Below are 22,668 nucleotides of genomic sequence, written 5' to 3'. Positions count from 1 at the left end.
TTTGTCTGTTTTGAAATAATTGCGTTTTTGGTTTTTTAATCATTTCAGAATCCATGGGAGAATGGGATTTTGTTGGCATTTGAGAATCTCTTGAGACTTTATCCGCATTAAATGACTGTATGGGAACTTAGATATCATTTTCGCGTTTGAATTTGGTTCATGCCTGATTCTCTAACCATTAACCATGAAGGTTTGGGCAGTTACAAAATTCGTGAAATCCCTCAAGCCTCGACGGAACAATCTCCCCAACGTGAGCGTCTTCTCACGCGACACGAGTTCTCTAGATCCAACTGCTGCCACCGCACGAACATGTCCGACGAACTGTGACTCCTCTCCACCGTCCCCTGTTGAGTCAGTCTTTCCTTCTTTCGCGGTCTGTTAGTTGCCGCGCCATTTTAGTTCTCTCATTCTTCAATTTCTCCTGGTAAGGTTTTTCGCTATTGCTCCCCATTTTGGATGCTCTTCCATCTCTGTTCCTCTTTATTCTTCCTCTTTGTTATCGTGAAATCAATTGCATTCATTGTTATTTTCTAGTTGTTCAGGAATGAGCTTCGTTTTGGTTAGTTTAATTGTTTGGTGGCGTTCTGGGGAGTCTGGACTCTTGCCACTCAGCAGTCTCTGTCTAAATGGATCAAATATTGTAATTCTCTGCAGTCATTTTTTTGGGCTGGGCTGAAAAATCCGGCCCATATTTTTGTTGGCCCAGCCTCTTCGAAAGAAGCATGCAGTGGCTCTGCCCGTCGAAAGCATTCCCCTCCGAGTGACGCTCATGGTATATTTGCCGTTGGGTGGGCAAAGACGACGCCGTTTTCCCCTCTCCAGGTATCAGAATTCTGATCATCTCAGAAAAATCGGTCTCCATCGCCTTCGTGTCACCGTCTTTTCTCTTCTCCTCTTGCTGACTTAACGCAGTCGGGTCATCGTTGACTAATCGCCTACGAGGGCACCGTCGCGACCCGGCAATATTTGCCTGGTTTTTTATTTTTTTGGTAGTTCTATCATCCTCGCTTATCCACGACGTCCATATCTTTCCCCCGTCTCTCTGTCTTATTCATTTGCCTCTCTCTCTGTTCTTCTTTTCTTTTTGATATTCATTTGCTGCAGAATAGACTATGCGTCATCTCCAACGAATGTGTTTGCTATAAATTTGTTGGCTTGTCCCTGTGATGGCAAGAGAAAAAAGCTCGAAGATGAACATCGCTGTAATCCACCCAGATCTCGGCATAGGTAATCATATATATGCTAATTTCTATGTTACAACGTTCTCAGATTGGAGGTTGAGATTTGTTTTGGTAATGAGCGATAAGGCACTGTTGACCACCATTCGTAGTGGCTGCAAAGTCGATTGTGTGATTGTCAGACTGATAATATGATGACGAGGGTGCTAACTGAAATGCCAACTTATTTGATTCAGCCTAACATGTTTTATGTTAAACTCTTTTAGGTCATCCTTTTTCTTTCTCCCTCTGAAGTGTGTGAGCTCTTTAAAAGCAGAATGTTTTAACAATAGAATTAAATGGTTCTTGGTCTTCTACACCCAAGTACACATCTCTACTAAATGCTCTATTAATTTTTAGGCCTGGTTCCTTTTAAACACATTGCGCACAAGATTGTTGGCATTATACTGTTTCCTTGCTTTTAGATTTATTGTTACCATTTCATCCTTAATAATTCATTACTTTCTGCTTTAAACTAGATGTTGTGAGGACTACCTCCTTTTAATGTTGTTACGGATATATTGTCATGCTTTGTAGGTGGAGCTGAAAGATTAATAGTGGATGCTGCTGTTGAGCTCGCTTCCCATGGCCATAATGTTCATATTTTTACTGCTCATCATGATAAAAATAGATGCTTTGAGGAGACAACTGCTGGTAAATCTCTCTCACCCTTTGTGCTTGTGTAGTACTTCTATTCTTTATATTTCCTTTGTAATCGCCCTCCTTATTTTTTGATCCGGATTGATTAGTTGAAACCCCTAATAGTGTTTTAACAATTAGTTTGATACATAAATGTCCAGGTACCTTTCCAGTTACTGTGTACGGATCTTTTATTCCTCGGCATATCTTCTACCGGCTTCATGCATTATGCACGTACCTCAGGTGTCTCTTTGTTGCTCTTTGTGTTCTTCTCTTGTGGCCATCATTTGATGTTATACTGGCAGATCAGGTCTCTGTAGTTATTCCAATCTTGAAACTTAAAAAGTCTGCAAAGGTAGTTACAATCTGATATATTTAAAATTATGTTTGAACATCACGAGAATGGCTTCATTTGTTGAATTTTCTCGATAGGTGGTATTCTATTGTCATTTTCCAGACTTGTTGCTGGCTCAACATACAACCTTCCTCAGGAGGATGTATAGGAAGCCAATAGACTATATAGAAGAAATAACAACTGGTTGGACTTTATTGTGTCTCTGTTCTGTTTCTTTGAAATTTTTCCCATCATATAAAGTGAATCACTCATTTGATCTAGTTTTGCCAACTTGTAGGGATGGCTGATTTGATACTTGTTAACAGCAAATTTACTGCATCTACTTTTGCAAATACTTTCAAGCATCTGGATGGTCGAGGAATTCAGCCAGCTGTTTTATACCCAGCAGTCAATGTGGATCAGTTCAAAGAACCCAATTCCTTTAAGTAAAAAACACGTTTGTAGCTGTTTAGCTACCCCTCATTGTAGCAAGCTTCTTAAAATTCTGCATGAAACCAATTATATGACTCCATACCAAGTTCTGTGGGCTGATGTTTGTATTTTTCTTCTGATGTAGGTTCAATTTTCTTTCCATTAATCGCTTTGAAAGGAAGAAGAACATAGAATTAGCAATATCAGCTTTTTCTATGCTCCAAACCTTTGAAGGAGATGTCCTTCAGAGTCGGGATGCATCTAATGCTTCCTTGACTGTTGTTGGTGAGCATCTTCTACTTTTGTCTTCGTATTCACAAGGATAAATTGATCTACATTTTAGTGATGTTAGATGCATTGTTTTGTTTCACAACTTAACCTACTGTGTTGCTGTTATCTTCTACTATGATGTTGTGTAGCGTGCACAATGGTGGTGTCTGGAATTGTCTTTTGTGACATGGAGGTGTAATGATTTCACAATCAAGTCTGTGATCTGGATTCTGGGGTAATATCGGAGAAGGTTTCAAGTTGGACTTCTTGATAATTGACATAGAAAGTACACTGCCCTCAGAAAAATAATAAAGCAATTGCTATGCTACTGTATTAATACCATACTCTATGAGATACGAAGTTTCCAGCGCTCTAGTTTGAATAGTAAAAGGGAAGGTTGGTGGGCATGGAAATATTGGTGAGAGAAGGGACTGAATACTGTCAATGTGCTAACAAAAGTGCTGGCCGCTATAATCTTTTAACTAGGGATAACAATGAAGAACAGCCCTACCATGACATCATTGAAGCAACCAAACTTCTGTTGTTCAGTTACTGTAATTTTTGCCTCATGTTTGATCATTATGATCCTAACCCTCATTTGTCTAATCTTGTTACTTTAGGCTACAATAGCAGTAGGAATTTTAGCACTGATCATCCACTACCTCTAATTTACAGGCATTGCATGCTGAAAGGTTTTAGGTTAGCTTTGAGCTCTTGTTTGTATTAGACTTTTCTTGATTGAAATTTAGGTCCCATTTTGCTCAAAAAAGAAATATTGGCGACCAAGAAAGTTATGTGCTACTAACCTTTTTTTTATTTTATTTTTTATGTATAGAGTTAGAGGGAAGATTTGACTTATTCAAGGGATAACTATAACATTTCTTGACAGTATAAATGAGTGTTGAATGTCAACCATTCAAATTTCTTTTTGTTTCTCTTCTCTGCGTGTGTCTGTGCATGCACACGTGTATATGCACAAGTGTGAAATCTGTTGTCGTTTCTTGTTCCAGGAGGCTTTGACAAACGATTGAAGGAGAATGTAGAGTACTTGGAAGAGCTAAAAAACTTGGCAGAAAGGGAAGGTGTATCAAATCGGATAAGGTTCATCACATCTTGCTCAACAGCTGAAAGGAATGCTCTTCTTTCAGAATGCCTGTGTGTCCTTTACACTCCAAAGGTGCGCGAAACCTTCTATTTTTTCCAAATACCAGTTGGAATTAGCTGAACAAAGTTTTACATGTAGCTCTTTAATGCAGGATGAGCACTTTGGCATCGTTCCATTGGAGGCAATGGCAGCTTATAAACCAGTTATTGCTTGCAATAGTGGTGGACCTGTTGAGTCAATCAAGAGTGGTGTGACAGGGTTCCTTTGTGATCCTACTCCACGAGAGTTTTCTCAAGCAATGTTCCAACTCATTCGAGATCCCCAGGATGCTGAGAAAATGGGCAGGGAAGCTAGGAGGCATGTCCTTGAGTCATTTTCAACAAAGACATTTGGCCAACGTTTGAATAGATATCTTGTTGATATTCACAGGGGAAAGAAGGACTGAGTTATGGAAGATTTTCGTATACAATTGGTACTATGACGATAAATTAATTAGGCATTTAAGCATGAGTCTGAAAAAAATGTTTGCTTAAGATTTTTGTCAATTTAGGATTGGTTTAGTCTTTTAATGGCTAATTTCAATAAACTGAATTCACTCCAGAAAGCTTAGAATTTCAGACAATACTAACCTTATTTGCTATGCAAGGTAGATAGTTTGCTATGTAGTCGGCATCGGAACTGCTACTACAGACGATCCTAGTCAGAGGCCAGAGCCCCGACAACGTCAATATTTCAAAGTGACTTGTGGTGAGAATTGAACATTGGGGTTTCGAACCTCCTGGTTTTATATTTTACACACACATATATATATATATATATGTATATATATATATATATATATATTTGTATATGTATATGTATATGAAATAAGCTTCGACAGCTACACATTTAAACCAAATTGTAGTTTTCTTAAGAGCAGTTATTACTTTCTCATAATGAAGTTGTCAACTCCAAGAGCGTATTTATGAACGTAGATTCAAAATTTTTGCATACGTACGTCAAAATTTTACAATTAAGGATTATATGACTACAACGTATTTTCAAAAGTTCAAGAGACTGATGATTAATTGTGTCAGGGAGACTTGGAAGTTAGAAGTAACTTTTCAAATATTTTCTTATATAAATACTAATTGTGTAAGATTTTTCTTCAGACATCACAAGTAATTAAGTTGATTTCACATCTTTTTATGGTTTCAATTTTTCATCACCTTAAATATAATATTAAAATAGTGTGCAATTACTGCACATTTGTAATTTAAAAAATGTTACTCTCAGTATTATTTTTAAAAAGGCATGTATTTTGAATGTGATGAATTGCCCTTGATGAACAATGCCTTTAGAAGTGTCTCGATCACATACTTCCAGACCCTTGGGACTAATCCTCCATGCCAAACACTAGAGCGGCTCACCGAGCACCCAGAAACTTGGAGATTTACATTTCACACACTCGTTTAAATCTCTTCAGTAATTATTGTGAAATAGGGTTTATTGCTTATTATTTGGTCCTCGTTTCTGTGATCAAACTGCATATTTTGCAGGGTTTAGAGGATGCTATGCACTTGGTAGAAGTAAACGTAAATAGTGTTTGATTCGTTACATTCGATTTCCCCGATAAGTCCCCAAGGAAACGTCCAAAAATATCCACAAGGCTTCATTAAAATAGGAAATAATGCAATGAGGAAAATTTCAAAAAAATAGTTAAAAAAAATTATACAAGGGAAGGGGAACAGGCTAACAGTCTGGAGGAAAAAAACCAAGTTACTTACAGCTCAGATTAAGACCATTATAAGAGCAAAACCTATCAATTACAAACAGGCTATATTGCAAAATATCCACATGATAATATTACCTCTACTATTTTTATCCCCCAAAAAAAAAAATTACCTCAACTATAACTTAAAATAGAAGATATAAGAATTGCAATGCATTAACTCGACATTAATGCATGTTGAGGCGCGCGCGCGCGCGCATGTAAAGAGGTGAATATAGTTACCCCCTCAAACTCAAAATCAGAGTTCACCTAAATTCGATCAACTAAGGAATCGATGGCATCCCACACCGGCTTTCGTCAATTAAAGCCCAACTTAACATTTCTGTGCAGAATGGGTCATCTGGTTTAAGCCACAAAGCCTGATTTTTCAAACCAAGAAAATGATAATTCGTAAGGCAGTTGAGCAATCAAACAAATGATCATGCCATGAAGATAAGAAGTAATCAATTGCCAGATCAGCCAACCATGTTAAGAACAGTTCATATGCTTCTAGTAAATTACCAGCACTATATTGAGAATAAAATTACCACATAAAAATGCTTTTTAATATATCACGTTATACAGAAAACCGAACATATATTTAATATGAAGAGAGAGAGACAGAGAGAGAAAGACACTTACTTTGTGATAATAAGTAATAGCCGTAGTGAAGTCATCCTGCAATGATTACAACAACAAACCTCAAATTAACAGAACATTAGGAGAAAAAATTTGGAAAGAGAAGGGTGAAAAACATATTTTGAGAATAAAGAAAATTGAAGTGCTTAGGACGTGACAATAAAGCCAAAGCTTACTGCCAATACCTTGACTCTAAACAACAAAGGTTCTAGCTTTTTACACGCATTTTCCATAGCAGAGATGAGAATGTTACGATGGATGTGCGGACATACACGTAAGATAAAATTCGAAATGAGCACATACGTGAAAAAGTGAGGGTGGCACCTATTGAGGAAAAAATGGTAGAAAATCGGTTGAGATGGTTTGGGCATGTACAAAGAAGACCAAGGGAGGCACCGGTGAGAAGAGTGGAACATATAACTTTGAGTCCGATTAAGAGAGGTAGAGGAAGGCCTAAGAGAACACTCTTGGAAGTTGTTGAACGTGATCTCTTAATTAATAATATTTCTAAAAGCTTAATAAATGATAGAGCACAATGGCGTCTTGCAATCCATGTAGCCGACCCCACCTAGTGGGATAAAGGCTTGTTGTTGTTGTTGTTGTTGTATAGTGATCACCGAGTCATCAACTCCTCCTAAGCGTACATGAAATATCTAATAACTAATAACTTCTAATGTTCATTGCATTAAGAATGTTAATAGTTCATTATCTCATTAACTTCATAGGAAAAAACCCCTATAATGGGGAAGAGTTTTAGATACCTGCAAGTGGTATGCATATGCTAGACCAGCATACGTGCTCAGACTTCTTGTTGATAATGCAAGTGCTTTCTCGTAGTATGAAATTGCTTCATCATACATCCTGTGACAGTGATTCAAGCAATCAGGATCGGAGATGCTGAACTCCACCAGTGAATAGTGATAATCAATAATTAAGTGGCATAATTATAAATAAAAAAGCTGATCAACACAGTTGATAATATCTAATGAGAAGATATACAACTTCCCATCAAATTAAAATGCCTGGCATGACCAAGGGAATCCAGACCTACTGAAATTGAGGACAACATTATAAACAAAAAAAATGCCTTATAAGATACTGAAAAATTATGGACACAAGAAAAATCTTGCAATGAGCAGGGTTGATTGCCACCACGATAGTCACCTGAGTTAATCCTAACAGTGAAGAACATAAGAATGACAAGATTTGTAGTTCGCAAAATACCATTGTAAGCTAAAAACTATCAAACATCCAGAAACTTGTGAACAAGACAAGAAAAGTTGAAGTAAAATGACCACAGAGATAAATTTATACACTTACTTCAACTTCCTGTAGGCATGGGCAAGGTTAACTACGGTTGGTTCCCACATTTCACTTAATGAGGATGGGATGAGGGCTAATGTTTTCTCAAACCACCATACTGCTTTGTTATACCTGAATGATGGATAACAAATATGCATGTCAGAATCATTCAAATGTTGCATGAAACTTAAAAAGAAAATGCTGACTTTACTAGTACTGGGCAACCCTGTATCAGCATATATAATTGGAACATCGGAGTCATGTGTGAAGAAATTATGAGTGCCAAGATCCATATATAACAAAAATCAAGGGTATCAAGAATTTTTACATCCAGATCTCAGCTGCCAAACGTTCTCAAGCTTTAACTCATTAGGTTTATGAACTACAGTTATTTTCAAACTACGAAAAAAATACACAGGTCCTCAAAATACAAATGAATTGGCACTAGCACTTCCACCCCAATATCCATCTGTTTAACCAAAAAGTTTGCATACTCAGCACTTGTATATTGCAGAAGTTCAGTTTAAGCAAATAGTATGCTGTTTAAAACTTGGTCAAAGTTTCTATGCTAACTCGGTTTATCACATCCCCATTTTGGTTACTGTCATAACATCCAACTATCTATGGATCACATGAATTGCATAACACCTCAAGGGAGGACGGGTTCAAAGGGGAGAATGTAAACTTATAATATGGTTTATTGAAGGAAAATAGATTTAATTTTGGTGACGTGATTATAAGGCTGACAAATATTCTTACTCTTGCATATGGTAGGCAACAACTCCAAGTTCATTAAATACAAGTGGATCTGAGGGGCAAATCGCCTTAGCCTGCAAAAAGAACTGAAGAAACATATGCTAATAAGTATAAGCGCAAATATATGAAAAACATATGAATAATGCATAATTTGCATAGTTCACTAAAGGAGAGTGCTATTCTTTGTTAAAAAGGGGTGCTGTATAATGAGGCAATCAGTTATCTCAAATCCAACAAAAAACAGCATGATTAACATTTAATTTCCAAACAGCGTAATGGACTTGAAAAGTGAAAAAGAAAAAAGATCCCGCTTAAACATTGCTTATTTTGTTATTTCTGCAAGCAACACGAACATTGATATGATCATACAATGATTTATGAATGATAAGTACACATTTTTCAGGTTTCTCCTTATAGGGACTATGGTAGGAGTCCTGCTGTACACGCAATTCCTATTCTCACATCCAGTAGGAGGAAGAAATGACAGAAGCTCGACAATGATTCTATCAACAAGTAGTTTGATAAGAGACAGTAACTTACATGTCTATGAGTTAGTTTATCTAATTGTGATGAGTTCTCCATCATCCAGAGGGATGATTAGTTGTCCACATACTGTCTGTTACTAAGTTATCTATATATAAACCAATCTAATAAATGTATGTGAAGTATTATTCAGACCTATGATGGGAGAATCTCCAAGTGGCATGTTAGACTAAAAGTTTCAGGTTATGGCTTCTATACTAAGAAACATTTATTTATTTCCCTTTCTCTATTAGCTCCCCACCACTTCCCCAGAATCTCCCTAGCAGCTTCCGAAACTCCCTCATCTTCTTAACCCAGATCTAGACCCAACTATACTTGACAATATGTTTAGTAATAGGCACCTGCTCAGCAAGCTTATAGCTGTGGGTTCGCATGCATTCCATTCCAATGTAAAGAGTTGGCAAATGGCACCTGGAATAAGAGAATATCAAGATTTAACCTGTAAAAGAACAATTCATGCATAATAAGAAGATTTCATACTTACTTAGAAAATGAAACACTCATGGACACAACACATGCAAGAGTGCATCTCATATATTAATCATAATCGTAAGTTAGGAAATAAAAAATGTAGTTTTTTGTTATTTGGTGGAGGCAATGACTCAAACGAGGCAAAGTTCAGAGTAATTTAATCAAATTATAAGTCCCATCTTGAAAAAGTCTTTTAAAACAACAGAGGTAAAAATGTAAGATTCATGCAAAGGACTCAAGGCTAAATAAAAGAATCCCCCCCCCAAAATAAATCAATCTCAGGCCTCTTCTTTTACAAATGAAGAGTCAAACTTCACATTTTTCTAATTTCAAGATTCAACCCCACAATCTGGGAGCTCTTGCCCTTCCACAGGTCACAAGGGCTGAGGGCCCTCTTAAATGAAAGCCAGTGCCAGTTAAATGAAGCTTGATTGATTGCATGATACAGCTACAGGTTACATTTTCTTTACATTTATCTTCTTGGCTTACCTCTTGACCTATTCAATTTTTCCCCAAATTGATGCACCCAGTCATGACTTCACAGCACATGACAGTCATGCAGGATGACAAGAAATTAGTGCATGTCACTGATGGCTTTGATTATAGGTCTCTATACTGTCTACCTAAAGGTCCTTCTTTAGAGTTATTAACCACAGAAGAATTTGGATAAAGATTTTTCCATGTATCAAAGGGGGGAAAATGAGAAACCTAGCACAAGGTTTGACGTGCTCTCCTAAGTAAGGTTCCACAAACATGTAAAGAACTCCCTTGATATTGTAGCTTCAATCCACAAAATAAGTCACGGGAACCCATATAATTTGATATAAATATGTCATAAAAAATGGCATTTTTAAAAAGTAGTTCACAAATGAAGGAAAATGTTTAGGAACATAAAGAAGAAGAAGAAAACATAAAGGAAGAAACATTATCAGCAGGTTTTTGAATCAATAAACGTAAGAGAAAACAATATTTGAGTCCTTTGATAACCATCATTGTCTCTAGAAACTGTTTTACAAAATGTTTACAAATCATTAGTGGTTGTTAGCACATTCAGTTTCATTTCCTTTGTAATTACCCCAGGAAGAGCAACAAACAAGTCTTCATTTTTTCACTTAACAACTACAAAACACCTCATCAAGCAAGGGATGAAAGGAAAGAGAATTTGAGGAAGCAGGCAATGATATCACTGATCTACACAGCTATGGTACTACAGAGTCCAAAATCTGTACGATATATATATATATATATTATTGCTACATATACACTAGGATACAATTTATGTTCACACTGAGAAATTAGTTTTGCAGATATGGGCAGAAGAAACAACTCAACCATATCTGAATCAAAATATTCTAATGCAGAAGTTGATATGTTACCCGGGAAATAAACGAGCTGCAGTGCGGTAAGCCGACATTGCTTGATCACCCTCTTCTTTAGCAGCATAAGCATTCCCATAGCCTATCCATGCTGGTGCAAACGTTCCATCTAGACTCGTTGCCTTGCTGTATGGTAAGGATGGAAATGAAACAGTAAGTTTATTAATGATGTCAAGCAATTGGATATATGAAGAAAATTAACTGTACATTAAAAAAAAAATATGAGTCATGCTCAGAGATATATAATTGATCCAAGACTAAAGTTTTGAGTGAAAGACCTATTATAGATGCATTTATGTACACTTGGGTTAATAATAATGTATAATCTAGCGTATCATATTTCACAGCAAAGATACAACAGCAAAGAAATTAAGCATGACCACTCCACTACCAAGGCATAACACTCAACAAAGTATCAAGCAAAATGATAATTGCATTGAATTTCAGGGAAATACTCAAAGTAACTATATTCCAACTATCATGTTTTTAGTTACAAAAGAAGCCAATTATTCTTATTAGTGAAATAATTCAAAAGCCAAAAAATGATAACAGATAACAAGAAAGCTGGCATTAGATGTTTCAGGATGGGCTATATCTACTGTGATAACAAGCTATGTGTACCTGAAATATCGACGGGACTGGTCATACTTCTTGATACAATAGTAATAGCAACCAACCGCAAACCAAGATAAAGCCCTAAAATAACATCAAGTAACCATCACAATAAAGTAAATAATTCAACCAAATATTCAAGATTATCAAGGATCTAGATATTCTGTTTGGATCCATCATCTAGCAAAGATATCTTCTGCAATTAGGTAACATTTTTTGTTAAAATGCCTGAGCCTTCTAGTTGTCGTCCAAAATTATCAAAACTGCATTGAAATTCAATATGAAATATCTCCCTCAACTGCAGTAGAGTTCATGTAAATTAAAAAGCAATCTGAAACACAAAAAATCATAACTGGTCCTTGTAGCAAATGAAACAGCAGACAACAAATAATGAGTACTATAAGAAAACTTACTTTTGAGGATAATCCTTCACCAGATTGCATGCCATCAGATAGAGCTCATTTGAATGTCCAAGCTCCATAGCAGCTGCCAGATGTACTAAGGTAGTCTTGTTATGGAAAGGATCCTTCTCAAGCAGACTGTAACAGTGCTGAAACTCAGTTAGGAAAGAGAGGCAGTGGAAAGACAAGAGAAGCAGCAGCTATTAAAAAAAAAAAAAACCACAACTGTATTGCACTTCAGTCTCCAGTCTCTAAATCAGTTCCCAAACTTACACAGATGTTAACTCAAAACATTTCTGATATTCACCACACTGATGGTAGTATTCAGCTTTGCAGGCTAATAGGTCAGTGTTGGTTTTCAGTGTACGCAAGAAAGAAGGATTAGATTGGTCAATTTTACAGCTTGTGTTCTCAAGGTCTCGAAACTTTGCTTCCACAACATTTTCCTTCTCATACTGCATAACAAAAAAAAGAGAAGCCTTGATCAGTATGCATGCACTCACAAAGTCACCATCGTAATCAACCATCACAATGCATTGTAATGTAGAAAAGGCAAGTAAAATAATTTTCCCCCTTCATATCCATTGACATACAATACAAAACATTCAAATATCACTGAATCCAAAATGGCCTAGATGTTACCTTCTTTATCAAGCATGAATAGAATGAAGAAAGCCATCCATCTTCACTACCAAATTGCAGTGATGAAATCAAATTTGCTTCTGATATTCAGCATAGAGAAAAAGGAAGGGGGAGAAGTGTAAGAATCAATTTGTAACTAGATAAGTTACACATTTCTTGCAATGAATGAAGATTCTGATGCATTAGTTAAGAGCTTTTACCCTCCTCACATGTGAGCATGTGATTTTCAATAAGACATTCCAGAGCCTGACATAATAACCAAACAGCCAGAAGAAATTAGGATACTAATGCATATGTTGAGATACTTGAGAGCAGGGAGACATGGTAAATATGAAGCTTTTAAAATTGCATTAAGAGGAAAAAATTCAAGCAGTCAAAAACTCTGCTGAAAGGACAAAGTATTGGATTTATTAATTTACCAGCACTTCCGACTTCAGATTACAGAAATATGAATTTTTTGCTGTAATAATAGTTGAGTCAACGTAGATTTACTACACAGTATACACTCTTATCAACTATAGAAAAGCAAGGGAAAGATTGAGACATACCTCATAGCATAAAGGGTCAGCTTTTATAGCAGCTTTGTACCTTCAACCAAAGAAAACAGAGAATAACAAGGGAACTTTTCATGTTAATTCTGTTAATTAAATCCAAACACATCATAATTCAACTATTGCTCATGCAAGCAAAAAAAAAATATTTTTTTTAAAAAAAATGCTTGTATGGTTAAAAAAAGGGCCAAGTTAGTTAATCATAAGTCACAAAAGGAACTCACCACAATCGAGCCTGGGCACGGTTTTCCAGAGCTTCATGTGCTTTGCCTCTTAAGAAACATATTGCAGAAGATATCTGTTACAGCACAGAAAAATGCATTGAGCTAAGCAAACTAGCAAAACTAAGAAAAAGCCAGAGTCAAACATGATGAATAAAGATATTGTCAATATTTAACCTCAGCTACATTATGCTACCATATAAAATATTAGAAAATATACAGAATTTCTAACCAGTAAGTGGGAAGCATGAAGGAAAGAACACAGTATTGTTCTCAAGCCCTTTCTTGATAAATGTTTGCACACCAAATATGCAAAAAAAAGTTTATCTATTGATTTAATCATACAGATAAGATGTGTTGCCTCAATAACTAATCAATATTTCTAATCATCCAGCATGCAAGAATGGAAATAGATTAGGCAAAGCACAGAAGTTTGCAGAAATACAAATTTCTATATACAAAGTTAGAAGACTTTACCACAGCATGGCTGTTATAGCAAATTTAAAACTTATAACTTTAACATACAAATCATTCAAATAACTTAACAACCCATTAGTAAGTGTCATTTTGGTTCAAAACTTCCAAAGCAAACCAAATATTCAACAGTAAGGTATCTCATTGTATGTTTGAGGAAAAATAAACATATAATTAAGTTTGAAGGGTTCCAAAACAGGACAATAGTAAATGTTTTGAAGACTAAAAGAATGCTACCCACAAGGACTACAAAACATGTCAGAATTTTCCTTCAGTTTTGAGAATTGACATAATATGATATGGAAAATAGAAAAGATAGTAGAATAGAGAAATAGAATAGAATAGAATTGAGAAAGAAGGAAGAGAATTCAGAGGAGAGAGAGAGAGATTAATCTGAATAGTACACTTTCGTTATGTCAATAGGCTAGCTACAATTGAGGGCGTAATCCTGATATTTATAGGTTCAGAACTTGTTAAGAAAAACAACATTAGAATATAGGCACGAAGACTTAACTATCCTCAACCACCAATAACTACCTAAATAACATAGACTTTTATTATTTTCATACCATAATATCACTGTTTTATCTTTCCCCCTCCTGTTCTCCTGCTATTTTCCCCTATACCCTGCTGATTCTACATCAGATGGATTCATGGTCTCCAACCCTAAAGGCAAACCATAAAATTCAGTCTTAGAAGTATCCCAGCAAGTTCTTGAAACAAGGCTCAATAATAGTCCTGTTGCACTAGAATGTTAATTTTCACTTGGTGCCTTTTTCCACTTATAATATCAGTATCAGATACTGGCAGTACAGGAATATAGTATTGATATTATGGTATTGTAGTCCCCTAATTATAAAGTTACAGTTTTATATGCTTCCTGTTTTATACGAAGTTTCCCTTGGCATTTGATTAATGAAAAAAAAAAAATTAATTTCCCATCATTGACTAGAATTGTCACAAGATCCTTGACAACGCATAAAGGCAAAAGATTATAGCCAAACATTACAATTTACAAGGTAAAAGTAACCCAGAGGGAGGACGTCACATTGATCTCACGATCTTCACCATCTTTATCCAAGTACATGACATTAGAATCCTTTGTGTCAGAAACATTGCCTTGTTCATCCACTTTAGCCTCACCCAGCATTAATAAGCATTGATCCCATTCCTTGAGCTCCTCCTGTTTAAGAAAGCAAGTTAATATGGTATACGCAATTTGTAATATATGTTAAAAAGCTATAAAGATGTAAAATACTACAACTACAAAACATAGCTACAGTCTCATCAAAGTTTAAAGGGTTTTAAAGAGTAATATATCATATACAAATAACATAGACTGTAATCAATTTCCCAAATGGCAAAGCTACTCAGCTATGTACCAAAAAAATTTCCACATGCCACACATTTCTGTCCTAATTTATCTGAAATTTTCCTCCTGCAAATGAAGCACCAGCAATCCATCACATGAAGAAATAAATTGGAGCTAGTTAATGTAGGACGAAAAGGAAACAAAGCGATAAGCAAAGAAAAAATTCTCAAAATTCAATACTCAACAATCAAGAAGTAATGACTACAACTGACTAGTCCCAATTCCGAGAGGATTTATCCAAATAAGGAAATCTCAAGCCATCCCAACTGATCAAATTGCATTAACTTATGATATAATAAATCATAAAACAATCATTAAAACATCAAACAACCATGAAAAATGACTATTAGTTATTGGACTATCATAATCAGGAAACTTATTTGCGAGCATTCAAGGTCTACTATTCTGCTCAATATAAAACACTTAAAAGTAGACATTTACATGAAACACGTATGACACTTCATGATACACATCACATATTCTAATATTTTGGTTGATTATTACAAATATTCTTATATTAGTTTAAAAATACTTGTTTAAAAATCAATATATTTAACCTATTATCATAAAATGTTGAAATATATCATATATATATTATCGTACCCATATCCTAAAATTTTGAAAATTGTTGTATCCATCATATTATAGTGTATCACAACCGATACACATACCTATATCGGTACTTCTTAGATTGGAAACTTTTTAAACAACAGGAAGAAAAAGCCTTATCCCACTAGATTGGAAACTTTTAAAATTTTGGATGAACTTAACAACATTAACTAACTTGAACTTAATTTCTTTTTTCTTTTTTTTTTGGTAATAAACTTTAGCTTAGTTTCTTAATACCCAAGAAGTTGCTAAATAGTCTTTAAAATAAGAATCAGAGGTAGTCTTAGTATAAGATAATTAGAATAATGTCAGTTGTATATTTTATCCAGAAGCATCATTAACAGAAGTTTTAATTTAGAACTATCATACAATGCCCGTTGTGTTTGATGTATCGCCATGCCCTGTCCATGCTTCATAGCCTAGTAAGCTCCCCTCTAGTTCCAACCTTGTTTCATCGGTTTATGACAAGGAACTGTTCAAAAATGTTTGCACCCTCACTTCAGAATATTTGAAAATACAAAGAAGCAGTCGTAAGCAATGTCGACCATAGGAAACACATGGAAAAAGATTATCACAAGGCTAATCACACAAATACAACTGAATTGATACCAGCATGTGGAGTAGAGGAACTTACTAGACACTTGGCAGCGAGGTAGCGGAAGCGGGAGATCACGGAGAACTATCTTAGAGGCATTGAGGAGGTGAAAAGCGCGACGGTAATGGCGGCCGAGGAAGAGGGCCTGAGCCTGCATGTAGATATCGGCGGGATCATTGGTAAAGGCGGCGACCTTATCTGCAAAGAAGATGGCGGAAGAGTAGAGGTGCTTGCTTACGCAGTCCCTCACAACACCTCGAAGTTTCTCAATTTCTTCCTCTCTCATCTCCGATTAGGGTTTTCTGCCACCTTCTGAGTTCAAGTGAGTGAAATGGGATTGAGCTGAGCGTCATGGGAGGGAGGAAATTGAAATACAGGCGGGAGGATTTCTCCTTCGTAGTCTCCTGAGTGGAAATAATTATTAGTGAGCATCGTGGTATAACACTCCGTTGTAGTCTAGTTGGTTAGGATACTCGGCTCTCACCCGAGAGACCCGGGTTCGATTCCCGGCAACGGAAGTTGCTTTTCTGTTTTTGGTTGCTTCTGTCCGGACTCGTGTCATACTTTGACACAGTTTCATCAGGATATTATAATAATAATTAATAATTAATAATATGTGTTATTCCTCCGTCAAAAAAAAAAACATTTTTTAAAAAATTAAATATTAAAAATATTTTTAATTTTTTAAAATATAATTATTGTTTTTAAAAATATTTTATTTATAATAATTTATATTTATTATATGATGTTTAACAAGAATAAATATAAAAAGATAGAGTTAGTTTAAAAATAGATAAATATTTTATTAGAGGTAAGATTTGGTTAAAAATATCTCACATTTTTTAACGGAAAGAGTAATTTTTATTTTCAATTTCAAGACAACTTTATATTTATCATTTAAACCAATCAATATATTTTATAGAATAAAATAATTAAATGTTTCTACTCTAATATTTATTCATGTGATTACTAATTTCTAATTTTTTTTTACTTTGAGTTATTTAAAAAAATAAATTCCCAATATAAGGTTTGGTACGCGTTAAAATTAACGCACCAAATTTCTTTTTATTTTTAATGAACCCACCAAATTTGTTATAAATATATGCATGAAATCTTTTACCGGACACAACGTCGAAAAAATCCGCTAGGATTAAATTAATCTAAAAAATATTTAGTAATGTCTTTAACGCTAACATATCAATATTAAAACATATATACATATAAAAATAAAATTTATAGCAAATCACATTACTTACAAATTATTCCTTCCGTTCAAAAATATAAGGTATTTTTAATTAAATCTAATCCCACAATAAAATAGTTACTTATCTTCAAAATAACTATCTTTTCATGTTTATCATTATTTAATATGGTGTTTTACCCTATAAATGATTGATTCAACATGACTATTTTTTTTAAAAAAATAATGATTACACATTAAAAAATTAAAAATATCTTATATTTTTTAATATTTAACTTTTTAAAAAATGATTTATTTTTCAACAGAGGGAGCATAAACTTTTTATAAGTTTTACAAGTTATAAATAGTTCAACTTTTTTTTTTACCAACATAAATAGTTCAACTTATGTATTAAAATTTATGAAATACATGGAGAAATATGCCTAGTTTTTAAAGTATACTTCCATCTTCTAAAACGGGGAATGGTCAAGTGGATGACCAGAAGAAATTGAGGGAAGTAATTATGGATTCTATAGTCTTATCAAAAAAAAAATATGGATTCTATAGTCAAATCGTTTTCACGATTAGATTAGTCCCATTAAAAAAAAAAAAATGGGGCTAAAAGGAGATCTACAAGATGAGAATATTTGGGATGCCACGGTTTAAAAAATACAACATTTAATGCCTGTTTGTTACCCGAAAAAATATCTTCTAAAAAATGAAAAATGCACTTCAAAAAATATAATAGATTTATTTTTATTCCAAATATTAGGTTGGTGTGTTTGGAAAAGTGGTAGCTGGTCTTTCAGTCTCTGTTTTTTTTTTAAGGCAGAAGAGCCTTTCAAGTGATTTTTGAGTAAACGGCATTTTGAGCATCCAAGCATGGTTATGAACACGCTAATTGTCTAGCCCAGCTCAACCACGTCCACCACGACAGTGAGGAACTACTTTGATGAATTTTATAGGATAAAAGGATAAAAATACTTACAAAATCATCTACAAAAAACACTCAATGACTTAAAGTGAGCAAAATAGCAAAAATACCTCTAACAAAACAGTAACTGATCTGTTAAATCCATGAAACATCTATTAATTTGTGGTGTTAAATGTTTAGTTAGTTTGCCACCTATTAAGGGAACGTGGGAGGGACAGCGATGGTGGAGATAACAACGAAGAATATGTATGTTGTGCAGGCCACCCATATTGGAATGCTTTCTCTTAAGAACAGAACATTTCATTCAAATCATCCTATGGCTGTGTTTGGTGATTGTCTAAACTTACTTTGACTACAAAAGTATTAAAAATCATGATCGCCCCGCTCAGCTCTCTCAAATTACTTCTCTTGCATTTAGAACATCGTCCAATCGTTGGCCAAAAAGTAAAAGAAAAAAAAAGAAAATCATCCCTCTTATAAGACTAGTCAACATACATATTCTTCGTTGTTATCTCCACCATGGCCTGCACAACATACATATTCTTCATTGTCGCCCACATCCTCGCCCATGCCCTCGGCTTCTACAACTCTTACGATGCTGGCTTAACCGACATCAACATGACCTACAACTATGGCAAGGTGGATCTCTTCATCCTCGCCACCATGTCTAGCAAAAATGACACTATTGTCACTAGACTCATCAAGTGCTACCTCATCAATCAATGGTCTCCATATCATTAGATCTAATGCACAACTTCAAAACTGGACACCTTACCTTCACGTGTCCTCGATCAATGCTCCTAACACAAGCCATAGGCACATTGATCAAGTGTGTGGTGGCTCCTCTATGTTTCTTCCTGTTTTGCAAGGTCTTCGATGTGGGAAATTTTAGCAGAGAATACAAAGCACTATATGCTCTCATGTACAAAAACATGGTGATTCAAGGTGTTAAGGGCTTCTCCGCCTTACCACAGCATTGCTTGAAGCTGTGTTACAAATTCTTCACGTTCACTGTGGTAGCCCTTGGTGAGGGATATGAGCCCTCAGAGGGTGGGTCGATAGGTCCCGCTTCCAATGGTGATGGCAGTGCCATCTTTGGTGTGGTGGGGGGTTACTTTGCAATAGACGTGTGTCGGCAGTGCTATGGTGTATGCATGGTATAAGTTGAATAGGTAAGTCTAACAAGTGGCAAATCAATCAAGCATTTAACACCACAAAATAATAGACATAAGAATTTGAAGAATTGATTATTATTATACTTGCTAAAATAACGTCAAAAGTATTTTATCCCTTTTTCCATTTTATGTTGTTGGGTACTGTCAGAGACAATTTTGTAGATATTTTTGTCTTTTGCCAACTCTATATTCAATTCATTCCAAGCTTGAAATTTAGCTAGTGTTAACATCTCAGAAACAATGATAATATTAATAAATTAATAACTAATAACTAATTTAAAAAAAAACAATGATAATCAAACTTGCTTCCCTAGCACGTATTGAACATGAAACATTGTTTTTATACTATAATACTAAACGTACAAGGGAACCAACAACAACCAAGAAAACAGAATTCTGTCTTCCAGGCTGGCTAGCTAGAGCAACAACCAAACTTTCTTCAAGGGCAGACACATCATTTTTAAGATCTACTTTTTCTCCCTTGGGTGGCACAGTAGTGGTTCCATTTTCTGCAGTCTCAACCGCCTTCCTGCTAACATTCGGTAGATTTGAGTCAGAACTTCAGCAAATGCATTGCATTCTCCACATTCGTGGACTCAAGAGCTGAGGTTTCTATGAAGTACAATGATTCCTTCTCAGCATAAGATTTCCCATCTTCAGTTGAACAGCTACAAGGGACGACGATCAGATTTGTTCCCAACAAGCACAACAATGTTGGAATCTGTGTGGTTTCGCAGTTCTTTAAGCCATCTGTCGACATTCTCGAATGTTGCATGGCGTGTGACGTCATACACAAGAAGTGCACCTACGGCCCCCCGATAGTATGCGCTGGTGATGGCACGGTACCTGCAAGGAACAAAACCATCAATTTGTATAACACAAATATATGTGGTGAGCGAGTAAATATATAACTTGAGCTACTTGCCAGTATTAGTCATAGAAAATAACCTACTACAAAGATGAATTGGCAAGAGTACTGCTGTCACGAGAGAGGATGATCAAAATCAAGATCAAATCAAGCAGTTTGGCCACATATCATGAATGGGACAACAATTCCACATTCCGCAGTTATATATTTGAAATAATATTTGAGGCAATATGAAGTCATTGGGCATGGCAGTGAGATTAGATTTTGTGTATATAAGATTTCAAGATTTCTGCTGTGATGATATTGCACTTTTCATTATTACTTAAGCTCAACAATTTTCTCTTTCTCCAACTAATCTAGATCTTCTAGCCATAAATCATAATCTGTTGAATACATCGCCATTAGGGTGGGGGGACAAACAACCGCCTTGATTAAAAAAAAAAAAAACAGTAGAGAATCACATTATGCTAAAGTTGCAAAGATTTGATGCTTTCCAAATATATTTCATCATCTGCCCTGTTCCTAATCCAGGAACCATTCTGCTCTGCCCGTGCTTAATTAGCAAATTACAGGACTTCATTACACATCCTAGAAGGTTTGCATTAATATCTGGTTCTATTGAAATAAATATGATGCTCAATAAATATGGTACTCAATGAAGTCGCTAGAGAACCTGGTTTCAACTTTCAACCACCATCCTAGTCTGGAAGACTACAACTACAGATCCACTATAGTTGTGTGATCTCGGTCTTTCTATTACCAATATCAATTTTTCCAAGAGGGCCAGATTCAGCCAGAGTACTAATTTCCAGTACATCTCTAAAAATATTTTAACAAACAAATCACACTTGCTGAACACATTTTCTACATAACAATTTCCAGAGCCGAAACTTATTCCACTTGTTTATAAGAAGCACAGAGAGCCTACACAAACTATGCTGAATACAGAATTAAAAAGAAAATCCAAGCCCCAAGGAAAATAATCAATTGCAACTCAAAAATTATTAAAGGAGTATGAGGTCACTTCTCTACAAGTTAATGATCGGAGAAAGAAAAACAATCCCTTCAACCTTCTGGCAAAATGAACATTTCCCCATTTTACCAGAATCCCCCACTCCTTCATCAAGAGGATAATAATATGCTTCCACAGCTAAATGCTCAAGGCATGGAATGGTTAGTTCAACTTGTTGAATCGGTAACTATAAATTCCCAAAAATCAGGTCCTCATGCCTTTGTTTTCTGTTTTGCTTATAAAATCAGGCCATCCATCAGCCCAATTATCAGGGGGATTAAGCCTACCACTGAACTCAACAAAATCCCTCCAAATCTTTGGCATAGATTTGAAAAAGAAACAGTTCAACATTAGGCTTATACTTGGGATTGAGCTCAAGAACCAAGTGATTCATAGTTTCATGCTATATATCTAAGGTAATAAAAAAATATTCATAAAGAGAAATAAATAATTAATAAATATGCCCTATGACAATTACCATTTCTATAAACACAGTTATAAAGTCAATACATATTAAATTTATCACATTTACTGAACAGTATAGCTTGTTCTAAAGAAGAAAAAATAATAAGAAAGAGGGAGCACAGGTGAAAATAAATACATAATTCTCTAAAATTAATTCAAGTATAACTAAAAGTTAGAGATCTACTGAATTCAACTGAACAAGGTTTCACTTTTTAACATCCATGATTAAGTTTGGTGCCTACCTATTTGATGCATTCACAGTACTACCAAAACTAATGATTTTCCAATCATCAGTTGCAACTATGACTTCTGAGTGTTGTGTGAAATTCTATGTGAAACCATAGCCAAAACCTCAAGTTACACATGACTAGAAAATGAAATACCTTCATGAAACAGATTATTTTTATGAGACTAATCTAGAATGTTTGACAGCCTTATAATTGGCCCAATCCCGTTGGCAAATTTAACAAGTTAATTGCAGGTGATGTTAACTACGATTATATGCCGTCATGGATATGAGAAACCATTTGATAATTTCAACACTGTAGTTTGAACTTGATAGATACAAGGATCTTTATAAACCTAAAACCCAATTATTCAACTAGATATTTATGATGAAAATTAAAGAAAATGAGAACAAGACAAAAACAGACAAAGAGTCACAATATCAAGATCTTTCCATTAAACTTCAAAAAGAAAAAGACAAATAAGAGATGCAAATCC

The 22,668-nt window shown here is 35.2% G+C and overlaps 2 protein-coding genes, 1 non-coding gene and 2 pseudogenes across 6 annotated transcripts; 3 read left to right on the top strand and 2 right to left on the bottom strand.

Moving 5' to 3' along the window:
- Window positions 1–620: 620 nt before the first annotated feature.
- LOC129300251 (uncharacterized) lies at window positions 621–4,601 on the top strand. 4 transcript variants are annotated; one of them, XM_054938804.1, is made up of 9 exons: window positions 621–822; window positions 1,105–1,227; window positions 1,755–1,871; window positions 2,018–2,211; window positions 2,289–2,394; window positions 2,489–2,636; window positions 2,768–2,907; window positions 3,903–4,069; window positions 4,149–4,601. In XM_054938804.1, exons 2-9 carry the CDS (start codon window positions 1,167–1,169, stop codon window positions 4,440–4,442), a joined length of 1,227 nt encoding a protein of 408 aa, XP_054794779.1. In that variant the 5' UTR covers window positions 621–822; window positions 1,105–1,166; the 3' UTR covers window positions 4,443–4,601. The 4 variants fall into 4 exon arrangements, with proteins under 4 accessions (XP_054794779.1, XP_054794777.1, XP_054794776.1 ...); XM_054938802.1 differs by having other exon boundaries at window positions 621–989; window positions 1,110–1,227; XM_054938801.1 differs by having other exon boundaries at window positions 621–989.
- A 1,026-nt stretch (window positions 4,602–5,627) lies between these two features.
- LOC129300254 (anaphase-promoting complex subunit 6-like) lies at window positions 5,628–16,695 on the bottom strand. Its single transcript, XM_054938805.1, is given in 17 exon segments — window positions 5,628–6,127; window positions 6,390–6,425; window positions 7,148–7,247; window positions 7,707–7,820; window positions 8,448–8,530; window positions 9,329–9,398; window positions 10,835–10,960; window positions 11,456–11,530; window positions 11,860–11,985; window positions 12,121–12,302; window positions 12,490–12,569; window positions 12,690–12,735; window positions 13,038–13,077; window positions 13,265–13,338; window positions 14,784–14,918; window positions 16,351–16,380; window positions 16,382–16,695. Coding segments are annotated over 17 exon segments (1,629 nt in total). The 5' UTR covers window positions 16,598–16,695; the 3' UTR covers window positions 5,628–6,031.
- A 61-nt stretch (window positions 16,696–16,756) lies between these two features.
- On the top strand, window positions 16,757–16,829 carry TRNAE-CUC (transfer RNA glutamic acid (anticodon CUC)). Its single transcript has one exon. It is a non-coding gene; the product is annotated as a tRNA-Glu (tRNA).
- Window positions 16,830–18,944: 2,115 nt separating this feature from the next.
- On the top strand, window positions 18,945–19,601 carry LOC129300250 (metal-nicotianamine transporter YSL3-like; annotated as a pseudogene).
- Window positions 19,602–20,012: 411 nt separating this feature from the next.
- LOC129300253 (ras-related protein RABA1b-like) lies at window positions 20,013–20,517 on the bottom strand (annotated as a pseudogene).
- Between the last annotated feature and the right edge of the window lie 2,151 nt (window positions 20,518–22,668).

This window comes from Prosopis cineraria, unplaced genomic scaffold (genome assembly GCF_029017545.1).
Source record: "Prosopis cineraria cultivar Desert tree isolate PC_DT_omini unplaced genomic scaffold, ASM2901754v1 PC1499, whole genome shotgun sequence".
Taxonomy (NCBI): Eukaryota; Viridiplantae; Streptophyta; class Magnoliopsida; order Fabales; family Fabaceae; genus Prosopis; species Prosopis cineraria.
Note: the sequence above shows the minus strand (reverse complement) of the source record. Positions and strands in the feature narration are given on the sequence as shown.